General features: G+C 25.6%; 2 protein-coding genes across 3 annotated transcripts in view; one reads left to right on the forward strand and one right to left on the reverse strand.

The window, feature by feature from the left end:
• LOC135922355 (male-specific lethal 3 homolog) lies at positions 1-8,482 on the forward strand. Of its 2 annotated transcripts, XM_065456738.1 has the most exons (11): positions 1-192; positions 274-359; positions 405-506; positions 560-698; positions 744-875; positions 975-1,291; positions 5,387-5,569; positions 5,729-5,885; positions 7,421-7,613; positions 7,963-8,047; positions 8,170-8,482. In XM_065456738.1, exons 1-11 carry the CDS (start codon positions 100-102, stop codon positions 8,366-8,368), a joined length of 1,686 nt encoding a protein of 561 aa, XP_065312810.1. In that variant the 5' UTR covers positions 1-99; the 3' UTR covers positions 8,369-8,482. The 2 variants fall into 2 exon arrangements, with proteins under 2 accessions (XP_065312810.1, XP_065312811.1); XM_065456739.1 differs by lacking the exon at positions 8,170-8,482 and having other exon boundaries at positions 7,421-7,646; positions 7,963-8,050.
• A 100-nt stretch (positions 8,483-8,582) lies between these two features.
• LOC135922356 (serine hydroxymethyltransferase-like) overlaps positions 8,583-26,371 on the reverse strand; it is a 28,839-nt gene continuing 11,050 nt past the window's right edge. The window contains exons 8-10 of the mRNA XM_065456740.1: positions 19,794-19,916; positions 17,673-17,900; positions 8,583-9,316 (exon numbers count right to left, since the gene is read on the reverse strand). Coding sequence (XP_065312812.1) covers positions 9,093-9,316; positions 17,673-17,900; positions 19,794-19,916 — 575 coding nt within the window. The 3' untranslated portion in view covers positions 8,583-9,092. The remainder of the gene's footprint in view (positions 9,317-17,672; positions 17,901-19,793; positions 19,917-26,371) is intronic.

The following is a 26,371-nucleotide window of genomic DNA, read 5'->3' on the forward strand; positions in this document are numbered from 1 at the left end:
AAACACTACTATTAAACTTTAAAATAAATATTTGAAATCATATCTATTTTATACTTCTATTATCGATAATGATATCATATCACTCTAATCTACTTAACTATGAAAACAAATCAAGAACAATTTTATATAGGTGAAAGAGTACTATGCTATGAACCTGACTTAAATCTTGTCAAAAAATTATATCCAGCCAAAGTAATCATTTTTAATAATTTGTAAGCTAGTAAATATATATAATTCAATAATACAAGTGTCTATTATGATTATTATAATTAGATTGTTGACATAAAATTTCAATCACTAAAAAATGGTAAAAGAGCTACCACATTGTATTGGATTCATTTTATTGGTTGGAAAAAATCGTAAAGTTCTAAGAATTTACAAAAAATAATTATTATTTTGATTAGTTGGGATTGGCATGTTGAAAAAGATTATCTACTAAAAGATAATCCAGAAAATAGAGAACTCAAAAAACAAATTGACAAAAAATACTTACCCCTTTCTAAAAAGTAAATAAAAACATGCATAATACTTTAGCCAAAAAATAATTATTTATTTTAAGAAAATTAGCTTTAAAAAGATTGGCAAGAAGAGATAAAAATATATACCAACCATCACGTAACTTTACAGATCGATGGTCATCACAAAGAAAAGAATATATTAGTGAGATACCACCTACAATTAAAATAACTCAAGATGATGTATGATTTTTTAAATATCAATATATTTTTATATATAACATAAAGATAGGCTATACTATTCCACAAAATCCATCCATTTCAGAACATGAATTAATAAAAATACCAAAGATAAATTTCCCAAATTGTTTACAAAAGATTCTTGAAAGAGACAATTATTTAGTTATCCAAGAAGATAAAGTTTATATGTATTTAATTATGGTGTGCAATATATATATATATTAAAGGACAATTAAGATAAATCATTTTGTTACTTTAATCAATCTTTCATATTATTAGATCCCTCTCCTTTGTCACCTTAACCACTCCACTAACAAAATCAACAAATCATTTAAAAGTGATACAATCAAAGAATCATTTCCATATAATTCTCCACAAAACATTTTGTTTATAATGGAAACTTATATAAGAGCTTTTCCTAAACTCATTGCATCTCTACCAAATACTAAAATATTTAGTAATATAAATCAAGCAGATATAAGTGGTGATCAGAAATCAAAATTCATGCATCATCATGATTGTAATCAAAATATTCTTTACCAAATCTTTACCACCAGTTTAATTGGTCAAGCCAAATTGAAATCACCACAAAAAGAGTAATTAAATAATATTTAAATTTGATAAAAGCACAATGATATTTGCTCATAAAATATAAATTCTTTTAATGTCAAAAAATTATGAATTTCATATGATAATTTTGGGTTAATAATGCTTACTACCTTAAGGCACTACCTATCAAATTTGAATTTTGTTCATTTTTCATTTGGATAGGCATTACCAAATATATTTATAATATATATTTGAAAAATCGTAATTTTTGGAAAGCCTCTATGGCCTAGTAGGCAAGAGCTTGGCTTACTGATCCCATGGTCATGTTTTTTTTATTCTAACTTGGTGGTTCCATCATTGGGGGGATAATATATAGGAGGCCGGACTCGACCATGTGATTCTGTAATAATATATTAAATAATAAGGGTCTTATTACATTTTAATAAATTTTGTTTATATTTAGCAAATTAGGTTGGTATATAGAATATTTCCTTACATTCACTTGGTAGTAGGCATCATTAACCATAATTTTGTCATTTATTCATTAGTATCTAACCATCAATAAAATATAGGCCTGATCCCTACCCTGAACAATATCAATGTTCCATTACTATTGCCTTTTTGTCTGATTAATTTTCATGTTAATTTCAAAAATCAAGAAAAGTTTTAATAAAATCAAGAGATGGGAGATGTTCATTTCATATTATTTTTTAAATAACATAAAATAAATATATATTGAATCATCAAAGTTAAAGTTAAATATATAAATCGAATGTATAACATTAAAATAAATATTTTAAGCTTGAAATTTTTTCCCTATATAGTTTAAATAAAATTATGGTCACAGGACCTGGTATTGTGCCAAATTTGAGCAGATTTAAAAAATGACTAACATAATATTTTAGCCAGAGAAATATTGCCTAAATCTTGAGATTTTGCTAATAGATGTCCTAACCTTTGGGCCATCTATGATAAAAATGTTTAGGCTTGTATAATATTTTTCTGAAAAAAATATTAGGTTTTTGAATTGGCTTTTAAAACATATTTTTAACTTAATTAATTTGGTGATATTTAAGTGCTCCAATTCAACAATTTTGAAGATTTCAACACATATTTTATAGCTAAAATTCATTGGCGCCTCATTTGATTTTAAAAATGATGTTTTAAAGTGTTTGGGATTGAATTGACTGCAATTGTTAATAATATTAATTTCTCAATTTAAAAACATTAGTGGCCATTTTCTATGAAAATTGATGTTTGAAAATAACTTGGATTATAAAATAACTGCGATTGATATATTATTGCTGAAAATATTATCTTCTCACTTCAAAAACAGTGGCGATTATTTTTTTATAATATATGTTTTTGAATTAAAAGAACTACAATTAATGTCAAGAAATTTCAGAAGCAAGAAATCCCATTCCTCCTTTTATTAAGCGTTATATTTAAAATATAATTCAAATAATAAAAAAAATGAATCCTTAATATTTTTATATGGAACATTTTAATATATGTTTTCATGTTTATTATACAGCATTCGTGCTCTTTTACAGAATATGTAAATGCTGCTTTATCTATTTTCTAAAAAAAATCATAATTTTAACTTGATTCATTGGTTTTATATGTTCAAAAAAGTCCATTAAATTCATTTCAAAATTGTAAAATAATTTGAGCTATTTTTTACCAAAGACAGTATTAAACAAATTTATATTTAAAATCAACAAAATGACCTGTATTTTAAAAAATGGCTGCGATTAGCTTTTGGTTTCATGGCTACTCAAGTTGCACAACTATTAATGCGATATGATATTTACTGTATTTTGTATTTATCGCGGCAAAATTATATTCTTAATTATATTTATTTACTAATTTAGTATCGTTTCTTTTCTTTAAAAAAATTTGAGAAATTGTTTCATGGAGAAAGACTTAAGCTTAACAAACTTAAAAGTGGGTTAGGGGCTTGTCATCACATCTCATGGCCATACTATCAGGATGTGCTATTCCTGGTAGATATTGTAACCAAGGTTACAAAATCCTCTTTAGATTTATAAGGAAAATATATTCTAATGATGTAAATGAGGGGTTTAACTAACTAACATGGGAGATAAATGTATATATAATATAGCATTTGAATTGGTAATATATTTATTATTTAACTGTTCTTAGTGACAATAAATTAGATGATATAATTATTCCCAAAATTCCTGCATTAATTAAGCTTATACTGAGTCTGGTAATTAATTAAGAATATTTAAAATATATATTATTTATATTAAAGAATCTATGTCTTCTGTATTATAAATGTCTTAAGAGAAAGTTCAATGACATTAGTAATTTATATTTATTATTAGCTTAATTAAAAAATTGAAGATGAATTTAAAACACATAAAATTAGAGCAATAGGAAAGGATACTAAATATAGAGATGTTTAAAATTAAAAACCTGAATATGGCATATGCATAACGATGAGGGAATAATTGGATAAATATACGGAAAGGTAGAAAAATTATTTAACTGATTGAATATTAGATGTTCTATGCAATTTTTACTATAATATTTATGTTTAAATTAAATAAAATGATTTTATATATATTTATATTATTTGAAATAGATATTTTGTATATATTTATATTATTTGAAATAAAATATATTTTTATAAATATAGGAATTATATACTATATAGCGTTTTTAGCGATATATTCTTACATATATATTTTATAATGAGTAGATTATATTATAGGAAAATTTATTTTTATTAAAATATATAAAAGATACAAAATAAATATATAAAAAAAGATTTTTATATAAATATAGGCATAATAAATTTTTATTAAATTTTGCAATATTTGACAATTTAATTGATTGTTGCTTAAATAAATTAATTTTAGCTCGTGTTATTTTATCAAATTTTTGTAGGATATTGTTTTGCCAATAGCCTTTTTTTTGAATAGAAATTCTCCAAGTTCATTAATTGTTGTGTTGATTGATTAAAGTTTTTTCGAGTTTTAATTGTGCAAATCTTTTCATTCATAATAAATTTTCTTAATTTTTTTTAGTTATTGATGGTTAAGAATATTTAATTTAAAGGATTACAGTGTTTAGCTCGTTATTATTAGTATGCATTTTATTTTATTTTGGAAAATAGAATATTTTTTTGATGTGCAAGAATAAATATCGAGTTAAAAAGTTAATAATTTAATCGATATTTATATAAAAAATTACGATACATCTATAATTTATTTTATAAATAATTGCGCTAAATATAGAAACATAAATGTTAATAAAAATATAATTATAATATAAAATTAATACCATAATAAAATGTAGTATAAAGTTGTTCTTCTCTTTAGGGCTATCGTAGAGAAGTTATTTTATAGAAATCGCAAAAATATTAAAAAATAAACTCAGTCTATAGTATAAAACTATATTTGATTATAGTAATGTTTATATAAGGTTTCATAAAAATCTTTATATTCAATTTTCATATTTTAAATTTAATTCTTGGAATAAGTGGTTTAGAAATTTTTTAAAATAATTTTTTCATTTTTTACTCATATTTTCTAAAGATTAAAAGTATATTATATATTTGTTTACTAGATTTATTATAAATAATTGTATAATTTATCAATCATTAAATTAATGAATATAGACACGCAAAAAAGGCAATTTTTTTTAATACATTGACAGTAAAAATCTCCAAAAATATAAAAGCTAGGAGACTAAAATGAATCTTAGTTTTCATCAAAATTAAATGGAGTCGACCAAATCCTGAGCTGTTTGGCATGGAATGGCCCCTATAATATAGTTTAAAATATAAAAGCTTTAAACCTGATTCTGAGATCTAACATTGGGCTATGGAAAATTAAATAAATATTTTCTTAATGACCAACATTTTATCCTGACAACATGGTAAGTCACGGATATTATATTAGTGGCCTATTTTTTTATAATTTATCAGGCCTTGAACCTTTAAATTATTGGCCTAGAACTGATGGTTTTTTTAAGTAAATATTGATTGATCCCATATTTTTTAGATATTATTTTAATGCATAAATTCTAATTAATCTTCATTGTTTGTAATATAGAAAATAATATTTTGAAATATAAAGTTTTAAAGTCAATATTTTTTTAAAATAAATCAGTTTACACATGTGCAAAGAAACATTAGATGGTTTAAGGAGATGCTTTGATTATTTACTGACTTTAAGACTACTCTATGCACGAGAAAAAGAAGTTTTAACTTTTTGCCATCCTGAAGAATTTAAATCAAATAACCAACGTTTTAAGCCCGAGAATATTAACACCAAACTTGACAAGCAAAATAAGTATAGTCTTATATTATAAATAGCCCATAATTTATATTTAAAAAAATTTCACATAATACTTTTATAGGAAATTAATTTGTTTTAGCTTACCCAGGTTAAGTTTAAAATAATAAATAAAACATTTGATTTTATTATATTTTTTTATCGCATATATAAAAGATACTCCAACAAAAAATTTAAATTGGGTGAAAGTTTTATGGATTACACATCTTGTCAAATAACAAATAGGATCGTTACCGCTCTACCCTTTCCTTATGAATCTCTACTCTTGCCAAATATTTATCGAAATCAATTTCTCAATCTGGAAAATCTAAATGTTTACACATTTAAATACAAATTTTATTTTTATTTATCAATTAAACGTAGCGTCGTATTTGACGGCCTTAAAATAGTAATGTATAGTCAGGGACCTGAACCTTTATTTAGAAGGGTTCAGTATATAAATTTTAATCGTTATGGTTCTTAATAAATTTATAAGGTTTTGGTTCGGTTCAGCTAATTGTAAAAGTTTATAAAGTTTCATTACGGTTAGAAATTTTTTTAAAATTATTATTGAAGCAACATCATCTTATAATGATTTTAATCAGGGATCCAAACTGGAAACGAATATGGGTTCGGTTCATGTTTGGATAAAAATAACGGTTCAGGTTCGGTTCGTATAAAATAAAAATATCGGTTCGGTTGAATCTCTAAAAACCGGTTTGAACACTTGTATTTAAACCTACATTCTAATTATGTATAGGGAAGAATACCTTTTTTAAATTTCATCATTTACACATTATAAAATAATATTTAATTTATAAATATAACAAATAAATATCAATGCTTAATTTTAATATGAACAATATTTAACTTTATTTACTAAAAAATTTTTTATTAAGCCATTAATATATGTCAAGATTCGTCTCACTGATATTGCATTTATAAGGAGATAGTATAAATTCAATTGTTGAAAAACATGTTTCCACACAAACTTGGGTAGCCGGCACTGCCAGTATGATATCAGACAATTTACATAATTTAGTCTAAAATATTCATATTTTTATTTAACCTAGGTTCTTTAGAAAAATTAACTTAAATATTTCTAACATTCTCCGATTTTTGTAATAGATAAATCTTTTTTAAGAAGACTTTCTTTCAAATCCTCTTCAGATGAAGATACATTAACCAGCGTTGATTCACCTTCAATAGAATCCTCCACTCTTATAACAAAGTTTAGTTTCATATGCCATATTTTAATAGTATGCTCCCTAGCCTTGGTTTTTTTTCTTCAGTCAGAAGCACTTGACATTTATATAATAAAAATTAAAAATATTATTTTTTATGAATTGATAGAAAAATATATAAATTAAAATTAAATTATTAAGTTGAATAAAATTAATTAAATTTATATAAGATATAATATAACATTTTTAAAACATAACTTAAATCTAGATATAGGCATGACAAAAGGCATTGTTGTTTAAAAGTTGTTTCTTTTTAAAATTCATAGCATCTATTGAACAAGCAAAGAGTGAAGTAAAAATAAAAATTTCTAATTTAGCTTTTAGCCATATGCCATAAAAATACCTTAAGGTTAACGCTGCTAAGTTATAAGTTCTTGGTAGCTACTTAAAATGTTTTTAGGATATTTATCAACCCTATTGCTTCCCATTCCAAAGCTGTAAAATAATGTTCACTTATGATACTTGATCTGTAATTTACTCAGCGCAAATTTGTGCTATGAATGATAGGCAAACAAAATATAATTGTTACTGAGTAGCGTTGACGCTCTAGAAATAATTGTATAAATTTTTTCCGCCACTTTTACTAATACTTTTTTAAAATAAATTGTTTACTTTCCCATTTTAGACTCATATTATCGCTTCTGAACCTTCCACAACAAATGACATTAAAACTGAAAATACTTTTGATTCAGCTTTTATAGGAGGGATAACAAACGATATTTACTTAGACCATATTCTTCCGCAAAATTTTTCAGCCAACCTTAGTCCAACATCTCCTTCCTATATATTTGGAATTGTTCATTTACTTCGTTTCTTAGGTAATATTTTGGAAAGAAGAATAATTTAAATAGGTTTTAAAAACTAAAATCTAAATTACCTATTATAGTAGAATTATAAACCTGCAGTTACAGGCTGGCGAACTTGTATTCCAGTAGGGGGGGGGGTATGACGTAAGAAATTGGAGGAGATAAGAATCCTTTGAATCATATTAGAGGGGGCGGGAGTAATTTTTTTTGCTAATTTGGTGGTAGTGGGTAAACCCTAAAGGGCTAATATCGTGATTGGTTTATGGTGTAGAAGGACTATACCAATAAAGTTGAATAGAATATTTTAAATATGTTAAATTCAATTTATTAAATATTTATTTTTTAAAAACATATATTAAAGCCATCCTTCCAGATATACTTAACCAAAACAATGTTTTGTTGTTGTATCCCAAAGTGTTTGCTAGTCAAATTGATCTCTTCTTGCAGTAACAAACTTTAAAAAATATTATTAACATTTATATTGTGGGTTCATAAGGTTTACATATAATTCTTCTAAAACAATTATTACTAGTTGCCTTTTATTTTAGTTATAACATAATATTTTCAGGTATATAGCCCAAAATCAACAGATTTATATGCAATCTTACGTTTACGTTAACGCATCTCAGCTCAAAGATTGGATTACTAAAACAAATTTGACGAGGTTAAGGATAAGTCAGAAAAAGAACAAAAGAATATCAAATAAGCTCTTAAAAAATACAAAAATGACGGATGAATCAAACACCACAAATAAAATATTAATCTAAAAATCATAAATCTCTTCTTTTGGGGGATTTATGAAACAAATTTTTGAAATGTATTATATTAATATATAATTTATCATTGTATATAAATCAGTTAATACATAGGCCATTATTTATAAAAATAAATGACAAGAAAAATTTCATATTAGCAATTCCTATATATTTTATTATTTAAATGAAGGTATAGTCTTAGATAATTGATTCAACTAATTGAAAATATATCTATAATTCCGTATCTTTATTTCTGATTTTTAAAAATATCTATTGTTCATTTATAGCCAACTTGCAAGAAAGATTTAATGATTTGAAAAATATGGGCCAGGCTTTAAGCTAAAAAAATACAGATATAGGATAAAATTTTAAATGATATAATTGACTTGTTAAAAAATCATAAGATGGACATTTAAAACATTCATTAGTTTTACATATTAGTAAGAGTATCTTAGTAATCATGAGATATGAAATCTATTTAAAAATCAATTAATATTTTCGCTCAAAGCTACTTAAGAATCTAAGGAGCATAGATTTATTATTACCTTTAAAAAATATATAAAAAAGTATATAAGTAAATTGGTAGTTAAAAAAATGAGGTGATATAATATGATTATCTAAAAGTAAAATAACTTTTTTAAAATATTTGTAGCAAATGAAAAAAAAATGGTTGTGGTGATTTTCAGTTTAATTATAAAAAAATGTTATTTAATAAAGATATTGATAAATTCTAAATTTAAAAATTTTCAATTCCGGGCAAAGGAAATCCATTGGCGAATGTCTTAACTTCGTGGCCTAAGCTTTCTATTCCCTTTTTGAGAGCCACGATTTCGTTGTCGTGACTGATTTCTTCATTTTTATTATCAATGAGGGCTGAGAAATCTTTCAGATTTACAAAGTTTTTAGGGTTAGGATTTTTTTGCAGCAAATATTTCTGTATACCTATACCTAGTGTCAGGGCTAAAATAATATTAAAAATAAGATATATTTAAAATTTGTCATTGTATTGCTTGCTCTTATAGTAAAATCACGAGGGCAGACTTGTGAACCGAACTAAAATCTATAGTATCGAACATGGGTTAGGAAATTTTTGAAAAATCTGAACCCACCCCAGGTTTTTTTTGAATCTAGAGCTGGTGTAGTGCATTTTACATAAAAGATAATAATTTAAATACTTTGAAATATCAATTGTTTAAGTGAGGTTTCAGGATTTATAATATTTATTCCACCCTTTATGGATGTTATATTGTGAGTGACCTATACAAAGTAGGCTAAAATACGGTGAAAATATATGTCGTTTAGCTTCAGAACACTTTTAAAATTATTTCATCTTAATTAATTTATGTATAAAATCGGTTGCAAAATATAATGCGTTAAAGCTACATATAATAATTTGCATTGCTTAGTGTATAAGGGTGATTCGGAAATAAATCCTTTATTAGATATTTGTGAAGTATTAAATTTCGAATCTTGAAGTTCAGTATCATGGGAGTTTGTTAAATTGTATGCTTGGTGTTGATGATCAGCATTTATTTTGATATCAATAACCGAGAAAATCGAGATTTATTATTTAATGATCCTTTTTACTAATAATTCTTGCATATTTTTAATTTTGCTTAAAAGAATTCCCCATCTCCGTTATAATGTGGAATTCAGACCTAATAACATTAAATAAAGGTAAACCATATCTAGGTAAACAACTTCTAAGTAAAATAAGTTTAAACCAAACGATAAATATTATTAGAGCTAGCTCGCCAAAAGATCCACCCATCACCGTTTGTAACCTCTCCATAGCGATTGGTAGATAACATTTTAACATATTCTATATAGTCGAATTCACTATTTTAAACCTGCATGATTGTGATGTTCAAAAACGATGGGAAGTTTAGTTTTTGTTTTAGTATCATTGCCATGCCATAGTTTCATTAGCTTAATAATTACAAAAAAAATAAATATTCATATCTTGTGTCAGTTGAATAATGTTAAGCAAGGGTGCATTCCTTTAATTCTAATGCTGACTTAGATAATTTATTTTTCTAGAGGAATTATTAAAGCTTTATTTCTATTTTGAATGACACACAGAAAAAGGAGTTATAATATTCATATTATTATCATTTGATACTTTTCCCTGGATTAAATTTCAGGAAAGTTTATACTGGTTGTATTTTTTACCGGTCTAGGGTGTCTCTAAAAATGATATATGATTAAAACAATTTTATAGCAATGTGGGTTCTAAAATTAAGTGTGAAATTAAAATTCCCCAATAATATGTGAGCTAACAATATTTCGCGCTGTCATTCTTGATATTTTAAAAATTATCTTAAAAAAATGTATTATATTGACCATAGTAATATTTTATATTTTTTTTTATCATGACGATTTTGATTTACACTTGTTTTTGAGGAGTATCATCATCTTAGTCAGTTGTATTTGCAATAATATTTTTCTCTTCATTTTTAAAATCATATTATCTTTTATATCAGAAGTGACTTCCTCCATATGTTATAATTTATAAAATAAAGTTAGACACATTTTCTATTATTAATAATTTATATAAAATTTAAAAAAAAAGAATTTTGAGTTTTTAAAATTAAATGTATTTCCTTCAATAGAAAGTGACAGTTTAAAGATCTCAAAATACATGTGCTGAACCAATAGCTTAGCTAAACTCAAGTTTTTGCAAAATGTATTTCGCTACTGCCCAACTCTGTACATATATTCATTTTTAACATTGCCATTTATGATTTGTATTTTGAAGATTATGTAAAATGTAAATTAAATAAGCTATTGATCTAATTTTTTTTTAATTCATATTATAATTCTTCATTTGAAATTTTAAAATCCACCTTACATACTTTTAAATTACAATCATTCCCTGAAGGATAATTTTTATATGTTCATAATGTGTTGAAATGAAACTTTATGTTTTGTAATATTTTTTTAAATTTTATTTTTCTTAATCAATAAAATAAAAAATTGATTATCATTTATATTATGGTATAAAAATCAAATGACTATACAACATAATATAATTAACCAAAAATAGCTGCTAGGTTTCAAGCTTAAAACATTGTTACGACTCATGACCAGGGTTGGTAGGTCAAAATTTTCAAATTGCGGGAGAAATTTGATATTATGCGGGAGAAATACGAAAATTGCAGTAGAAATATAAAAATTGCTAAAAAAAATTTTTTGCGGGCTGAATTGACTTAATTATCCGCCTATTATTTTTTATAATTAGTTTATATAAATACAAAGTCGGTAACTATTTTTCAAAATAAAATAACATCTTGATTTATTAAAATATATTAATTTATAAAAAAACCAATCTTTTTTAAATATACAAGAATGTAAACAAGATAAAATTTTATAAAAAAACGATTTTAATTTTACAATAAAAAATATATTTTATGCGAATGTCCCGCAAAACGACCGCAATTGGAAATCTACCGTGTGTGTGTATAACATTATAGGGATGGGCGCTTAATTATCACGTTAAATACATTATAAGGTACTCCAAAAATAATAAATAATATAGATGCAACTACAGTTGCGGCAATTGTAATCAATTATCTTGTAGTACAACATTCAAAGAGATACTTATCTTCACAATGTTGGTATAATCTTTTTCCCATAATATTTAACGACTCTAATATAAATGAAAACTATACTTGTAGTGTTGTAGCTGTTGAAAAAAAGAAGAAATAAATTTAATATAATATATCAAATGTCAGTTATTTTCTGACAGGGGAATTAGTGTTTCCTTGTAGATGGGAGTGAAACGCAATCATCACATGGGTTTTTGGTAAAGAACAATAAAAGTTTCTTTGTGTGCGGTTTGGATTGAAGAAGACATTATATTAAATGAAGCCAGGATGGATCGTGAAGGATTTAGCAATTTAATGATTATCGTTTATGATACGATATTTTTATATATTTGTAAGAATAAATTGGATGTAAAATTATCCTAGTTGGTAATGTTTATTGTTGATATTTATTTAATTATTAGAAAAGGATTGTTAAATTATATTTTTTAGAGAGAAGGGTTGAGAGTAAGGGGCATTTGTAGAACAAAAATGAGCAAGGCTATCAATGTTTTAGGACCTAAATCCAGGAGGTCAATTCTTGACGTTTTGAAAGATGGGCAAACATTTGCAATTCTAACAGATGCATTTAATAAGGGGAATATTAAAATATTTCCCTTGATCCTCCACTATTTCAACAAAAACTATTAAATTTTTTCCCCTCAAATAGTGAAAAATCCAAAGACATAGCTAACCATATAATGGTAAATATAGCAGATTCGAGAAATTGCATGTCAGCTTTCTGATCTGGTAATGCCTCAGTGAATTTGGTAAAACAGAGTGTATTTACAGAATTGAGTCAGCACAATGTTGGTTGCGATATGTTCCTAATACCCGCCATCGATAAAATTTTATAAACCTTTAAAAAAATATTTCTTAAATAAAGATTATAAAAGCTGTCCTAACATTTTAAAAATTATTTTCAATAATGAATGGCAGATGTATATTTAGGAATGATTTCACATGTAGGAAATCTATTGCTGTTAATGTGTAATTACAATCAGAAGAATCTTAACAAAGATTCACAAAATTATGCTGCAGATCATTTTTACAGTTAAAAATTGACAATAAATTTTATGGCGCCATTGCTAAAACTTAATTATATTTTATTTGAAATTTAAATAATAGAACTAAATGTTTACCGTCGTTATTGAGATATTTATAAAATTCCTGGCATGACATATTATTGCTCGGCCTCTAAAGTTGTTAAAGCAATCCGATTTCTCTCCTTTTCTAGGCAGTCCTCATCAGGTTAAAAATGCGCTCGGATAAGGCATTAGAATGAGGTAAGGAGAAGACATACTCGCATATTTTTTGCAAGCATGGGGATTTATCGTTATTACGAAAAAATTCTACCCATTTCTCCTCTGTTTTTAGACCATCTAACTTTAAGTATTTTGGCGAATCATAAAAAATAGAGAGAATTACAATCTCCCCAAACAAGAAATCAATGTCTTTCGGTATTTTTAATATATTTATTAAATTATAAAAACCATCAATTGATGGTTTCTGTTCCAAGGTCATAATATTTATACATTTGTAAATATAGTTATTAAAATCAAATTTTGATTGTAAATATTCTAAAATTGTCTTAATAAAAATATCTGCTTCATTTAAAAATGAATTAATTAGAGTATTATTTGAACATTTTTAATATTTTTAGCAATAGCGCCATAAAATTATTTATTATCAATTTTAACTGTAGAGATGAACAGAGCTGTAGCATGATTTTGTGAATCTTTTTTAATAAAGAATATTCTGATTGCAACTGAATATTAACTCCATGAAGTAGATTTCTTACATGTGAAACGAATCCCAAATATGCTTCTGCCATTTCATACTCGAAAAATTTTTCAAAATTTTAGGACAGCTTTTAAAATCTATATTTAAGAATTATTTTTTTAAGGGTTTGTAAAATTTTAAAATTCTATCGATGGCAGGTATTAATGACAACCACCTGATAGGGATATATCGCAACAACTCACACCATTCCAAGTCAGACCACTTCACCAACTCTTTTAATTCTTTAAATCTTTTAGTAGATGACCTAAATTCGTTAAAACATTTCATCACAATTATTTTGACATTCACAGATAGTACATTCCAGTGACGAAGCGTCAAGTTCACTACTAGGGAAGCAATCAAAAAAATTTTTATTTTTATTTTAGTCAAACTCAAACCATAAAAACATTAAGATTTATAAATAAGTGGTATTAGTTTTTGAGTAAAATTATCAAGTACTGCATTATAAAAGTTATCGCTAGCTTTTAAATGTTTTAATAATTTTTTTTCAATCGAAATAAAAGATAGATTCGATAATCGATTTTGGTTCGTCCTGTTTCTGCAATAAGATTTGATTCTTTTTAAAGATGAAAAACTCCGTTCTGCATTGCTGTTGTTGAAGCCAAAGTTATGATGAATTTGCATAATTTATAAAACTTTTCATCAAATAGGTGCATATTAAAAATTCAAGTATTTCATTAACATTCTTTTTCTTTCTAAATTCAACATCCCGAAACACTACTTGTAATTCGATTTCCAGCTTGTGTAAGTCGAAAAATTAAGAATAAGTGTCGTTTAAATTATCTAATAAATATTTTGGGAAATTTTGATTATTTGGAATCGACTAATATCTATCAATTCGACGAATTTAATATTTTTTGGTGTAGGACATATGAAATAGAATTAATCAAATCATTTTGAATATCGCTTGATAGTCCAATAAAAACTGCACTATTTCTAAATGATGTTTCAATATTAAATTTTCTGTCGCGAGCAAATAAATTAATTCAATATAATTTCCACTATTTACTGAATTAGAAGATTCATCATCACCACGGAATACGAGCTCCTGAATTCCAAGAAAACTTATAGAGTTGATCAATATTTTTATATTTCTCTATTTAATTTGACTTTAGAATTATGCTGTTCGATTGATATTTTACACATCGAATCCATCATATCTTCAATACGATTTTGGCCAAATGTTTTTAATTAAATCATCGACTGCAAATGAGCGATTGACTTTTCGTGCCGTTTAACTGCCTTTGAAAAATTATTGATATCCGAAAATCCTTTATCATTCCAAACATATTTTTCCTTTGGGAATAATAGGCATGACCAACAATATAGTAGAAAATTAACATCCAGTGAGCCATTCATATTTTTCGATAGAAAAATTACAGATGCAAGTTTTGATTTCTTTTTTTAAGTTTTGTAAAATTGGTTTTGGTCTTCCTTTTTCAATAATCAATTTTTTCGCATCAAAATTTCTTGAGCTAAATGATAATGTTAATAAATTTTCAATAATACAATTACAATTATTAAAAATTAATTAAGGATTTTAAAAACGAAAGATTTTTTATTTTGAAAAAGTAAGGAAAAAAATATTATATAAAAAAATTTCTTTCTATTTTCTTTATTAAATAAATAAGCATTTTTTTATTTGCTTCCCCAATGCTTATTTTTTTAATGGTAAAATTATATAAGATTTTCTCTTTATTTATTAAAAAAATAAGCAATATTAAATTTGCTTCCCTCATGTATACTTTTTTAACGTAAAAAAAATAATAGTAAATTTTCGTAGTAAAAATAATAGTAACATTTTTAACGTAGTAAAAATAATAGTATTTCTTAATATAGTAAAAATTATTAATTTTTTTAACGTTATAAAATATATATTAATGTTTTTAACGAGTCAGTTTAGTTTATTTAGCATAGTTACAAAGGGTACAAAGGTTATATTAAGTTTATTTAAAAATTTTGTAAGAAAAATTTTAAGGGAAGCAATGCTTCCCTTGCTTCTATGGACGCTTCGTCACTGGTATATTCATTGCCTTCTTGCAAGAATTTTGTAGTATATGGCGTATACAGCCAATTGGTATTAATTCATTATTGTGCTGCCTCAATTCGGTAACTTTGGTTTTTGCCAAAATTTACAAAGGCATTATCAGCGCAGAAAGCTGACATGCAAATCCTTGATAACCCTGAATCAGCTATATTTACCATTATGTGGCTAGCTACATTGTTGGATTTTTCACTATCCGAGGAAAATATTTTAACAGTTTTATTGAAATGTTCTTATTCTTGTTGAAGCGAAGGATCTAGGGAAATGTTTTAATATTTCCCTTATTAGATGCATCTGTTAGAATTGCATATGGATGCTAATCTTTCAAATAGTCTAGAATTGACCTCTAGGATTCAGGTACTAAAACACTTGTGATAGCCTTGCTCATTTTTGTTCTGACACAAGTAAGGTTTGCACTTATATTGGAGTCGTTAAATATCACGAGAAAAAGATTCGACCCACATTGTGATTATATAGCTCTGTGAATGTTGAACTACACGATAGATGTATACGATTTCCGTAAATGTAGTTGCATCTGTATTATTTATTATTTTTGAGAATATTTTTGTATTGCAATCGATGTTGATATACTCCCCTGTACTGACTTATATGAATGAAATGATGTTGATTATTATTGGATAAAAATTAAACAGGATAGAAAGAAATTTACAAACTAGATATGTTTTTCAAATAAATATTTAAAATTTATTTAAAAAATATAAAAATAATCAATTAATGTCTCTCAAAATTATTATTTATATATTAAAAATGATAAAATACTATTAAAAAAAATTGCGGGAGAAATAAAAAATTGCGGTAGATTTTTGCGGGAAATTTCCAATTGCGATAGTTTTGCGGAAGAGAGATGTCTGCGTGTAAACTAAAAAATTGCGAGTCTCCCGCTGATGGGGGGAGCATGGCAACCCTGCTCATGACATGTATTAATTGCTTAGGTCAATATTAAAAAGGTCTATAAGGCTCTATGTAAAGCTATGTTATTAACATCCTAGAATGGCAAGAATGGCAATTCATCATTAAAGTTAGCTGCATGGCTCTAGTAATGATTGTAGATTTCAATGTATGTATACCTTTTAATGCATTTAAAGAATGTTATTGTAAATGATTTTTTTTAATACAAACTCTATTCTCAAACCTAACCGGGTTCAGGAAGGGCTTTCAACAGCGAATCACCCTCCTCCAATTTATTTGACTTGAACCGTACCCGACGAATCTCACCAAAATTTTAGAAAATTCACAAGCCTGCACAAGGGTAATATATTTTTTGATAAACGCTAGATAAAAATATTTTTACAAATCAAAATGAGTATAGCATTTTAATTTAGTTAAATGTTATTAAGTAATTAAAGAATTTTGCGAAATATAAATAACAAACACCTGAAATAATTAATAAACAATGATTCACCATTTTTTAAAAATTAATTATGAGAGTCCAAAAAATAATATGGACTGGACTTAAATTAAATGGCCGCGTTTAAAAATCTAAAGTCCATGCCAGGCTAAACTTAAATTATATCATTAATCAATGGAGCCTTTAATAGTTATTTACTGCTGATATTTTCAATTTCTCTTTCAAACAATTTGCAAAAATATTTAAAATAACAAAATTAAAAAAAAATTCCGGACTGGGCCATGAAAATCCCGGGTGAAGCTTGAATACGAAAAAAATAATAAAATCGGGTTTGTTAGAGCCTGAGAATATTATTTATATTTAAATCCGAGTGGGGTCTAAAATCTCTACATGCAGATAGGTCTTTGATACATATTTAAAAAAATTGAGTAAATAAGAGGGGAGGAAGTGGCTCCTTGGTTGAATTAAATGGGAAGGTCCATACCAAATTTTAGTTACAACATTTATATAACATACCAGAATGTATAAAAAAAGCTACAGTTTTCATATCTGTATCTTTCATATCTCTCGAGGTAACCGCCGGAGTTCCTAGCCTGATGCCAGACGGGCTAAGAGCACTTTTATCGCCGGGAACAGTGTTTTTATTACAAGCGATCCCTACTTTCTCGAGAATTTTTTCCGCCTTATTGCCCGCAAGATGAATGGGAGACAAATTTACCAATATCATATGATTATCCGTTCCACCTTTATACATTATGTTATAAATTATATATATTTTTTTAAAAAAATCTACCATTATAAATATTTTATATTGAATATAAAACTTCCCATTAATTTCTACTATTTATTTCTATTAATTGTAATATCAATTCTATATAAGGATATAAAGTGCTGCTAAAAGTGCTATCGAAAGTAGTGCGCTACACATTTTGAGCAACAATAAGTAACAATGCAGTTATGAAAAAATTGCTAAATAATAACGCACCAATTTCGATTAATATTTATAAAATGATGAATATAATGAATTATATTATTCATAATTTGAATAAATAAAATGGGTACATTTTTAAAAAAATTTAATTTTTTTCAAATCTTAATCGCATTTTTTTTATTAATTTAAAATTTGAAATCAAAATGTCGACATTGTTTTAGAGCGGCATTGTGGAATTTGATTGTATGAGTGAAAATCGATTATAGAAAAATAGCTTTCTAAAAGGACAATTCTTAAAACGGAATATTCGTTTTATTTTTTTCCTTCATAATTGTCCAGCGTTTCTAAGTATAAAGAATAATATGTGTTAGAACAATATTATATTATTTCCATAATTTTCTGTTTGATACGATTTCTGGATATATATATAAGCCCACGGAGTGGTAACATCATTAATAAAATATAGACAAGGCCATATTGATGCCACATTTCCTATTTTTGCATGATTAAATATCACATAGTAAAATAAATTTAAAAAATAAGAAAAGTGGGAAAAAAAATGAGGTGGGAAATATTCACTATTCATTTTGTAAATAGAATATAAACATGTAACATTATCAATGCCATTTATGAATATTTAACTTAAATGCTCAACATTAGAATGGCTGCAAATTCCGTGCCAAGATCTTTTTAATGCTAATAGCCTGCAGATGAGCTTGGGTGGAAAAATATCGAATTCAATAGGATCCCACTAAGTTGTCCAAGGCATTTACTCTTATATATTCTTAGTTTGAATTTTGTTGGAACCACAAGTGACTACTATATAATAAAACATGACTTCTGGTCTTTGAATAAAAGCTTAAAGGTTTTTATAGTTAATATTTTCTACTTTTGATGATTTTGTGATTAGAATCATACCAACTGCAAGGGAGATGCTATTCTTGGGTGATTGTTTGTGATTATATCAAAGAATTTTGAAGTCCTTAATGATATCGGAAATAATTTATACATGCCACTATTAAAGATAATAGGCATATACATATGATCCTGTCCCACCGCCTCTTTACTCTAAAGGGGAATGAAAATAGAAATTAAATTTTAGTGAATAAATTTTTATCGTGAAATTCCAAAATTTATAATATTTTTTTTGATGCTATGCCACATAGCAATAGTTCAATATGCTTCATTTAGAGAATACTTTTTATTAAAGTAAAAACATAGGGTAGTTTAATTATGTAACAATGTTGTAATAATTTACAGGAGCCCAGATGAGTTCCAAAAACGCTTGGAATGCTAGAAAAATTTAAACTAAGAAAACACAAAATTTAAGTAACAGATGCCGTAGGCACAAATGGGTATATATAAATTCACCAAAAAATTGTTGATATGATTTAAAAAGTTATGCTTAAAACATATTTTCAACTTAAACTACCCTTTTCTTCACTTACTTTGATTTAAAAAAGCTTGATAAGTTCAAGCATTTTAAACAATGGGCACATGTCAAACCGAGAAGTCGAAGAATTGAACTTCAAGGTTTTCAGGCTATCAATATAGAATTTTATGTTATCATATGGACAAACTCACAAAGGCAAAACATACGGATATAAATTGACTACATAAAATCAGAAGAGCATACCGTGCCGTCAGCTAAAAGACCATAAAATAAGGATTTCATAAAACTCATTCACGTGTCAGCAATATTAAACCTGTGACAATATGGTATCCAAGGTCCTGTAGTTCTTTGCAAAGCGCCCTAGAGTTGACTATAACTTGCCTAGCGTATTGCTTGAATTCCTCATTGTTGGCCATTTTCAGTGCCACAGCAACACCTTATTTTTCAAAAAAAAAAATTATACATTGAGTAAAGATGCTATTAAATAGAAACATGAAAAGTTGTTGTATAAATTTAATTAATATGATTCCTTATTGTAAATAAAAATATTTTCCTTTTATTTCAATGCTTATTTTTTTAACCATATTATTTATGGCCGTGTCCTAAATCAAAAAAATAATTTGCGAAATGCACAACTTTAGCGAGTTTTTCGAGATACGAAACATGTCCCGAATCATACATTTATTTTCAATTTTAAAATGTTTGATATGCATGATTTACTATTTCTCGATTTTATATTATTTGAAGATACGACTGAGCCTAGAAGAAGGCATAGATTTTTAGAAGGACGGTGAAGAAAACAAGAAAAAAAACAAGTTATATTTTGTGTTTTGGATTAAATTTTATTTCTACTTTTAAAAAATAAAATAATAATATGTATAATAATCGACTGGTATATATATACTAAAACATTTCAATCAACTGGTATATGTAACAAAACATTTAAATTAATACTCAATAAATTATTTCACAAATTTGAACAAACAACACAATATGTAACAAAACATTTAAATTAATACTCAATTAATTATTTTACAAATTTGAATAAACAACACAATTAACATTTCCCTCCTCGACAAAGCATCAAGTTGCTGCTCTGTGAGTGCATAAGTCTGTCTGAGTCGCGTGAGTCCATACGTTTTCGTAGGTTAGTTAAATTGTTGTACGTCATCAATATCATAAGGAATAATTGATCAAATTTGAATATATGGAATACGGAATAAAATTTTAAATTTGGAAAAAAGAATTTGGAATAAAAATTTTGGAGTATGGAATGATAAATATGTAGATATCCGTAAGAATGATAAATCAAAAAAGATTATATAAAATTTCGCGTTTTTTTTAAATTTTGCGTTTTATATATTTTATTTTAATAATTTAAGTAGCGTTTTAATATTTTATTTTAATAATTTAAGTTGCGTTTTAATATTTAATTTATTTATATTTATATTCAATCTCCGAGGTTTAAATATGCAAATAAAATATTATTCACATTTCCCTCTCTTTAAATAAAAAATTTAAATTTCACACCACATCATTTAAATACTTATCTAAAATGAAGATGTTACATAACTTGTCTTCAAAAACTTTATTTCAAAAACATTTTTATCATATTAAGTATTACTTATAAGGGTTATTTAAATCAATCATGTGATTTAAACCTTTTAATTCATGTTTTAATCACATTTTAATATATTTAAAATTAAAGTTTTATCTTCTTGTTTAGGATTTTTAATGGTTTATTTTTAATTATATCTAAAAATTCATTTTTAGGTTTAGTTAATTTACAACAATTGGTCATCATACAAGATATCAAAAAAATATCAATATTTCACTAAGAAATTAAGTAAATAATTTTTTTAAGGCTTTTTATGTGTTCAAATATGTCCATTATTGATTTACATTTAAGTCATTTTAATAAGTAAATTTACAACATGCCTTTATCTCGGCATAAAATTTTAATTTATAATAACTTTTCTTCTTACGTGGATTAGAATAATAAGTAATCATCATTGGTCTCACAATATAGAATTCATAACCTAACGTCCAACTTCCATATTGGTTCTTTCTAGGTTGTCACATTAGGTTAGGTGCTGGTTATCATATTCCAGTCCAACATCCAGAGCCAGGACACCATGAAGAAAGAAGCTTTTTGCAAGAAAGAACGTGCTAAGGTATGATTCTTGGTCATATCAATAGATAAGGTAGTCATCTCAATAGATTAGGTAGTCATATCAATAGTTAGTCATCTCAATAGGTTAAGCAGTCATCTCAATAGGTAGTCAAATCAATAGATAAGGTAGTCACCTCAATAGGTAGTCATCTCAATAGGTTAAGCAGTTATCACAATAGATAGTTATCACAATAGATAGTCATATCAATAGATAAGGTAGTCATCTCCATAGGTTAAGCAGTCATCACAATAGGTAGTCATCACAATAGGTAGTCATTACAATAGGTAAGTCATAACAATAAATAGTCATCTCAATAGGTTAAGCAGTCATCTCAATAGGTTAAGCAGTCATCACAATAGGTAGTCATCTCCATAGGTTAAGCAGTCATCACAATAGGTAGTCATCTCAATAGGTAGTCAAATCAATAGATAAGGTAGTCATCTCAATAGGTTAAGCAGTTATCACAATAGGTAGTCATTTTTTTTAATTTTAGGCAAATTTTATATATTTTCTTTTTTTTTTTTTACAAAAACGTAACGGGGCGCCATGAAGAAAACAAGAAAAAAAAAACAAGTTATATTTTGTGTTTTGGATTAAATTTTATTTCTACTTTTAAAAAATAAAATAATAATAATATGTATAATAATCGACTGGTATATATACTAAAACATTTCAATCAACTGGTATATGTAACAAAACATTTAAATCAATACTCAATTAATTATTTCACAAATTTGAATAAACAACACAATTAACAGACGGTATATATGATATGATTTATATTATATGTATTAATTCTAGAGATCAAGGAATTTTTAGAACATTTGATAGATTCCTTCATATCCTGACAAATTTCGTCAGATGTTCCATATGCATGTGGAAACATTAAATTACATTCTTACAAAATTGGAATCTATAGACACCACTATAGTTATACATAAAAACTCTATCAGTATGAAGCATAGACTATATACAACACTCATGTATGATGATTATTTTTTTATATAATATCTATATATTTATAGATATTTGACAACTGGTATGAGCTTTAGAAAAATAGCTTTATATGCTAAGATTGGCAAAACATCAGTAAGTACAATAGTTACATCAACTTGTAGATTACTATGGATTGGTCTTCAACCCAAGCATCTCTGTTTACCAACAGTTGAACAGATGCTTGAAATTTCAGCAGAATATTTCAGGAAATTAGGTTTTCCTCATATAATAGGATCTATTGATGGAAAACATGTTAAAATAAAACAACCTAAAAAAAGTGGTTCCACATTTTATAATTATAAAAAATACAACTCCATTGTCATTCAAGATATTTCAGATGATAAAGCTAGGTAATTATATAATTTCTAAATTTTAATTCTTTTCTAGATTCATGTTGATTGAAGTTGGCTTTCCTGGGTTTATCTCAGATAGAAATATCTTTTCAAAGAGCCTATTTTATGAAGGAATGATCAATAAAATCATCAAGATACCCAATCCAAATTTTTTACCATCTACAGATATTATAGCACCTTATGTATTTGTAGGTGATGATGCCTATCCTTTGATGGATTTAATTATTTATTATGAAACCCTACAAAACTAATTTGAATGATAATAAATCAACTTTCAATACTAAATTATCAAAAGCCAGAGTATCAATAGAGAGATGCTTTGGCATCATGAGTGCCAAATTCAGACACCTTTATAAACCATCAGAAACTAATATTACCAATACTATACAAATAGTAAAAGCTGACTGCTTATTGCATAATATTATAATAGATCTTGAGGGAAATCATAGCACAGATATAAATCATGAACAATACCCAATACTCAATTTTACCCAATCTCAGTTCCAGCGATGGACTGAAAGCTCTAATAATATTAGAGAAACTTTTAAATTTGTAAATAATTATATGTAAAATTTTTGTACACATTAATTTTTGATTCCCATAACCTTATATCTCTTATGAATGTTTTCATTTGTCAAAGTTATATAATTTATTTATAAATATTCAATAAGTGTTGTTTTGATTACATTATATAAGTAAGACAGTTATAAAATGACTAAATTTGACATAACCTTATATTTCTTAATTTCCATAACCTTATATCTCTTATGAATGTTTTCATTTGTCAAAGTTATATAATTTATTTATAAATATTCAATAAAAAGTGCAAATAGTTTTGATTACATTATATAAGTAAGTTATTTCTAATTAATTTAATGAGTATGACAGTTATAATATGACTAAATTTCAATAATTTTTATTATAAATAAATATACAAAATATGTTTAACATATTATGGTATTAAAAATTAAGATATAAAAATATAAAAAATATGTAAAAAATAATTAAAAAAATACAGTATAAACTATACAAACATTTTTGTTATAAATTTTAATTTAAAATCAAAAATTTCTTTTTCAGTCAATATTAAATTGAGCTTGATATCATTTGAAAAAACCCATAATATTATGGGGATCATCTCCTTGGGATGTATGTTTGGCAGCAAAACCTATTTTAAAAATTAATAATTATTAAATATATAAATGTACCACTAAATATCTCCATTTTTTCATGTTCATACTTCTTAGATTTTTTAGCTTTAGATTTAGGAGTATCTAAATTCTTCCTCTTTGAACTACATGGATTAATATTTTCTTTATTAAAAGAATTGTCTAACTATAATTAAATTAATAATATATACATAATATTAATACCTCTAAAATATCTTTCTCATACATATCCATAGGATTAACAATATCAGTTAAAAGATCATTATTTAACTCGTAATCCAAATATATAGTTCATTATTTAGATCTAATTTCATGTTATAATACCTGTGATGATGTTTGTACATTCACCACATCTTGAATGTTTTGCTCATAATCCTAAAATATAGATTATTATATAGTTCTAATTTCATGTTATAATATATGTGATGATGTTTGTACATTCAGCACATTTTGGATGTTTTGCTCATAATCCTAAAATATTAATTATTATATAGTTCTAATTTCATGTTATAATACATGTGAAGATATTTGATCCAAACTAAAACTTGCCTCTGCATTCTTACAAAAATCTTCCACATTTTCTTTTAGCCAAAAATAATCTTCTATAACTTTCAAGTGCCTACTGCTTATCATAGCAGCACCAGAACCTATTTAAATTTTTATTATATTTAATAATATCATACCTGATATTTTTGAAAGGGAATAATATTTATTAAATTTTGACTTTATAGCTGTGAACTATTTTTTTATTTGCTCATAGTTTAATTTATATATCTTCCCATTTTATTTTACTTGCTGCAGTGTCCCTATATTTGAGGTCGCTATTACATCAAAGAAATCTATGAGGCCTTTTTTTTCCATCATTCATTCGCCATTTTTATTCGTACAAATTGCATAAGTTTAAAGAAAAAAAGATTAAAGTTTTACGAATCGTAAAATTAATCTTTTAGGCCAACATTTTAATTTTCCATTTAAAATGGCTTATATTTTTTTTTCGTAAAACTCGCGCAAATTGCGCGAGATTATTTTTATGCAATTTTTGATATTTAGGACATAGCCTAAAATAAAATGGGAAGAGATAGGGAAGATATATGAATTAAACTATGAGCAAATAAAAAAAAAGTTCACAGCTATAAAGTCAAAATTTAATAAATATTATTCCCTTTCAAAAAAATCAGGTATGATATTATTAAATATAATAAAAATTTATATAGGTTCTGGTGCTTAAGCAGTAGGCACTTGAAATTTATTGAAGATTATTTTTGGCTAAAAGAAAATGTGGAAGATATTTGTAAGAATGCAGAGGCAAGTTTTAGTTTGGATCAAATATCTTCACATGTATTATAACATGAAATTAGAACTATATAATAATCAATATTTTAGGATTGAGCAAAACATCCAAGATGTGGTGAATGTACAAACATCATCACATGTTTTATAACATGAAATTAGAACTATATAAAAATCTATATTTTAGGATTATGAGCAAAACATCCAAGATGTGGTGAATGTACAAACATCATCACAGGTATTATAACATGAAATTAGATCTATATAATGAACTATATATTAGGATTACGAGTTAAATACACATGATCTTTTAACTGATATTGTTAATCCTATGGATATGTATGAGAAAGAAATTTTAGAGGTTAAATTAATATTATGTATATATTATTAATTTAATTATAGTAGACAATTCTTTTAATAAAGAAAATATTAATCCATGTAGCTCAAAGAGGAAGAATTTAGATACTCCTAAATCTAAAAAATCTAAGAAGTATGAAGATAAAAAAATGGAGATATTTAGGAGTACATTTATATATTTAATAATTATTAATTTTTAAAATAGGTTTTGCTGCCAAACATACATCCCAAGGGGATGATTCCCATAATATTATGGGTTTTTTCAAATGATATCAAGCTCAATTAAATATTATGACTGAAAAAGAAATTTTTGATTTTAAATTAAAATTTATAACAAAAATGCTTGTCTGTATTTTTTTAATTATTTTATACATATTTTATAAATGTTTATATCTTAATTTTTAATACCATAATATGTTAAACATATTTTGTATATTTATTTATAATAAAAATTATTGAAATTTAGTCATTTTATAACTGTCATACTCATTAAATTAATTAGAAATAACTTATTTATATAATGTAATCAAAACTATTTGCACTTTTTATTGA

The sequence above is a fragment of the Gordionus sp. m RMFG-2023 genome, chromosome 1 (genome assembly GCF_954871325.1).
Source record: "Gordionus sp. m RMFG-2023 chromosome 1, tfGorSpeb1-WG-v2, whole genome shotgun sequence".
Taxonomy (NCBI): Eukaryota; Metazoa; Nematomorpha; class Gordioida; order Chordodea; family Parachordodidae; genus Gordionus; species Gordionus sp. m RMFG-2023.

What these genes read in the sequence shown, in the direction of transcription:
- LOC135922355 (XM_065456738.1), top strand. Translation starts at nt 100, where the DNA reads ATGAAAACAAATCAAGAACAATTTTATATAGGTGAAAGAGTACTATGC. An exon ending in TTAAAATAACTCAAGATGAT is followed by an intron (nt 699 to 743) that starts GTATGATTTTTT and finishes TATAACATAAAG; the next exon opens with ATAGGCTATACTATTCCACA. An exon ending in TAGTTATCCAAGAAGATAAA is followed by an intron (nt 876 to 974) that starts GTTTATATGTAT and finishes TCATATTATTAG; the next exon opens with ATCCCTCTCCTTTGTCACCT.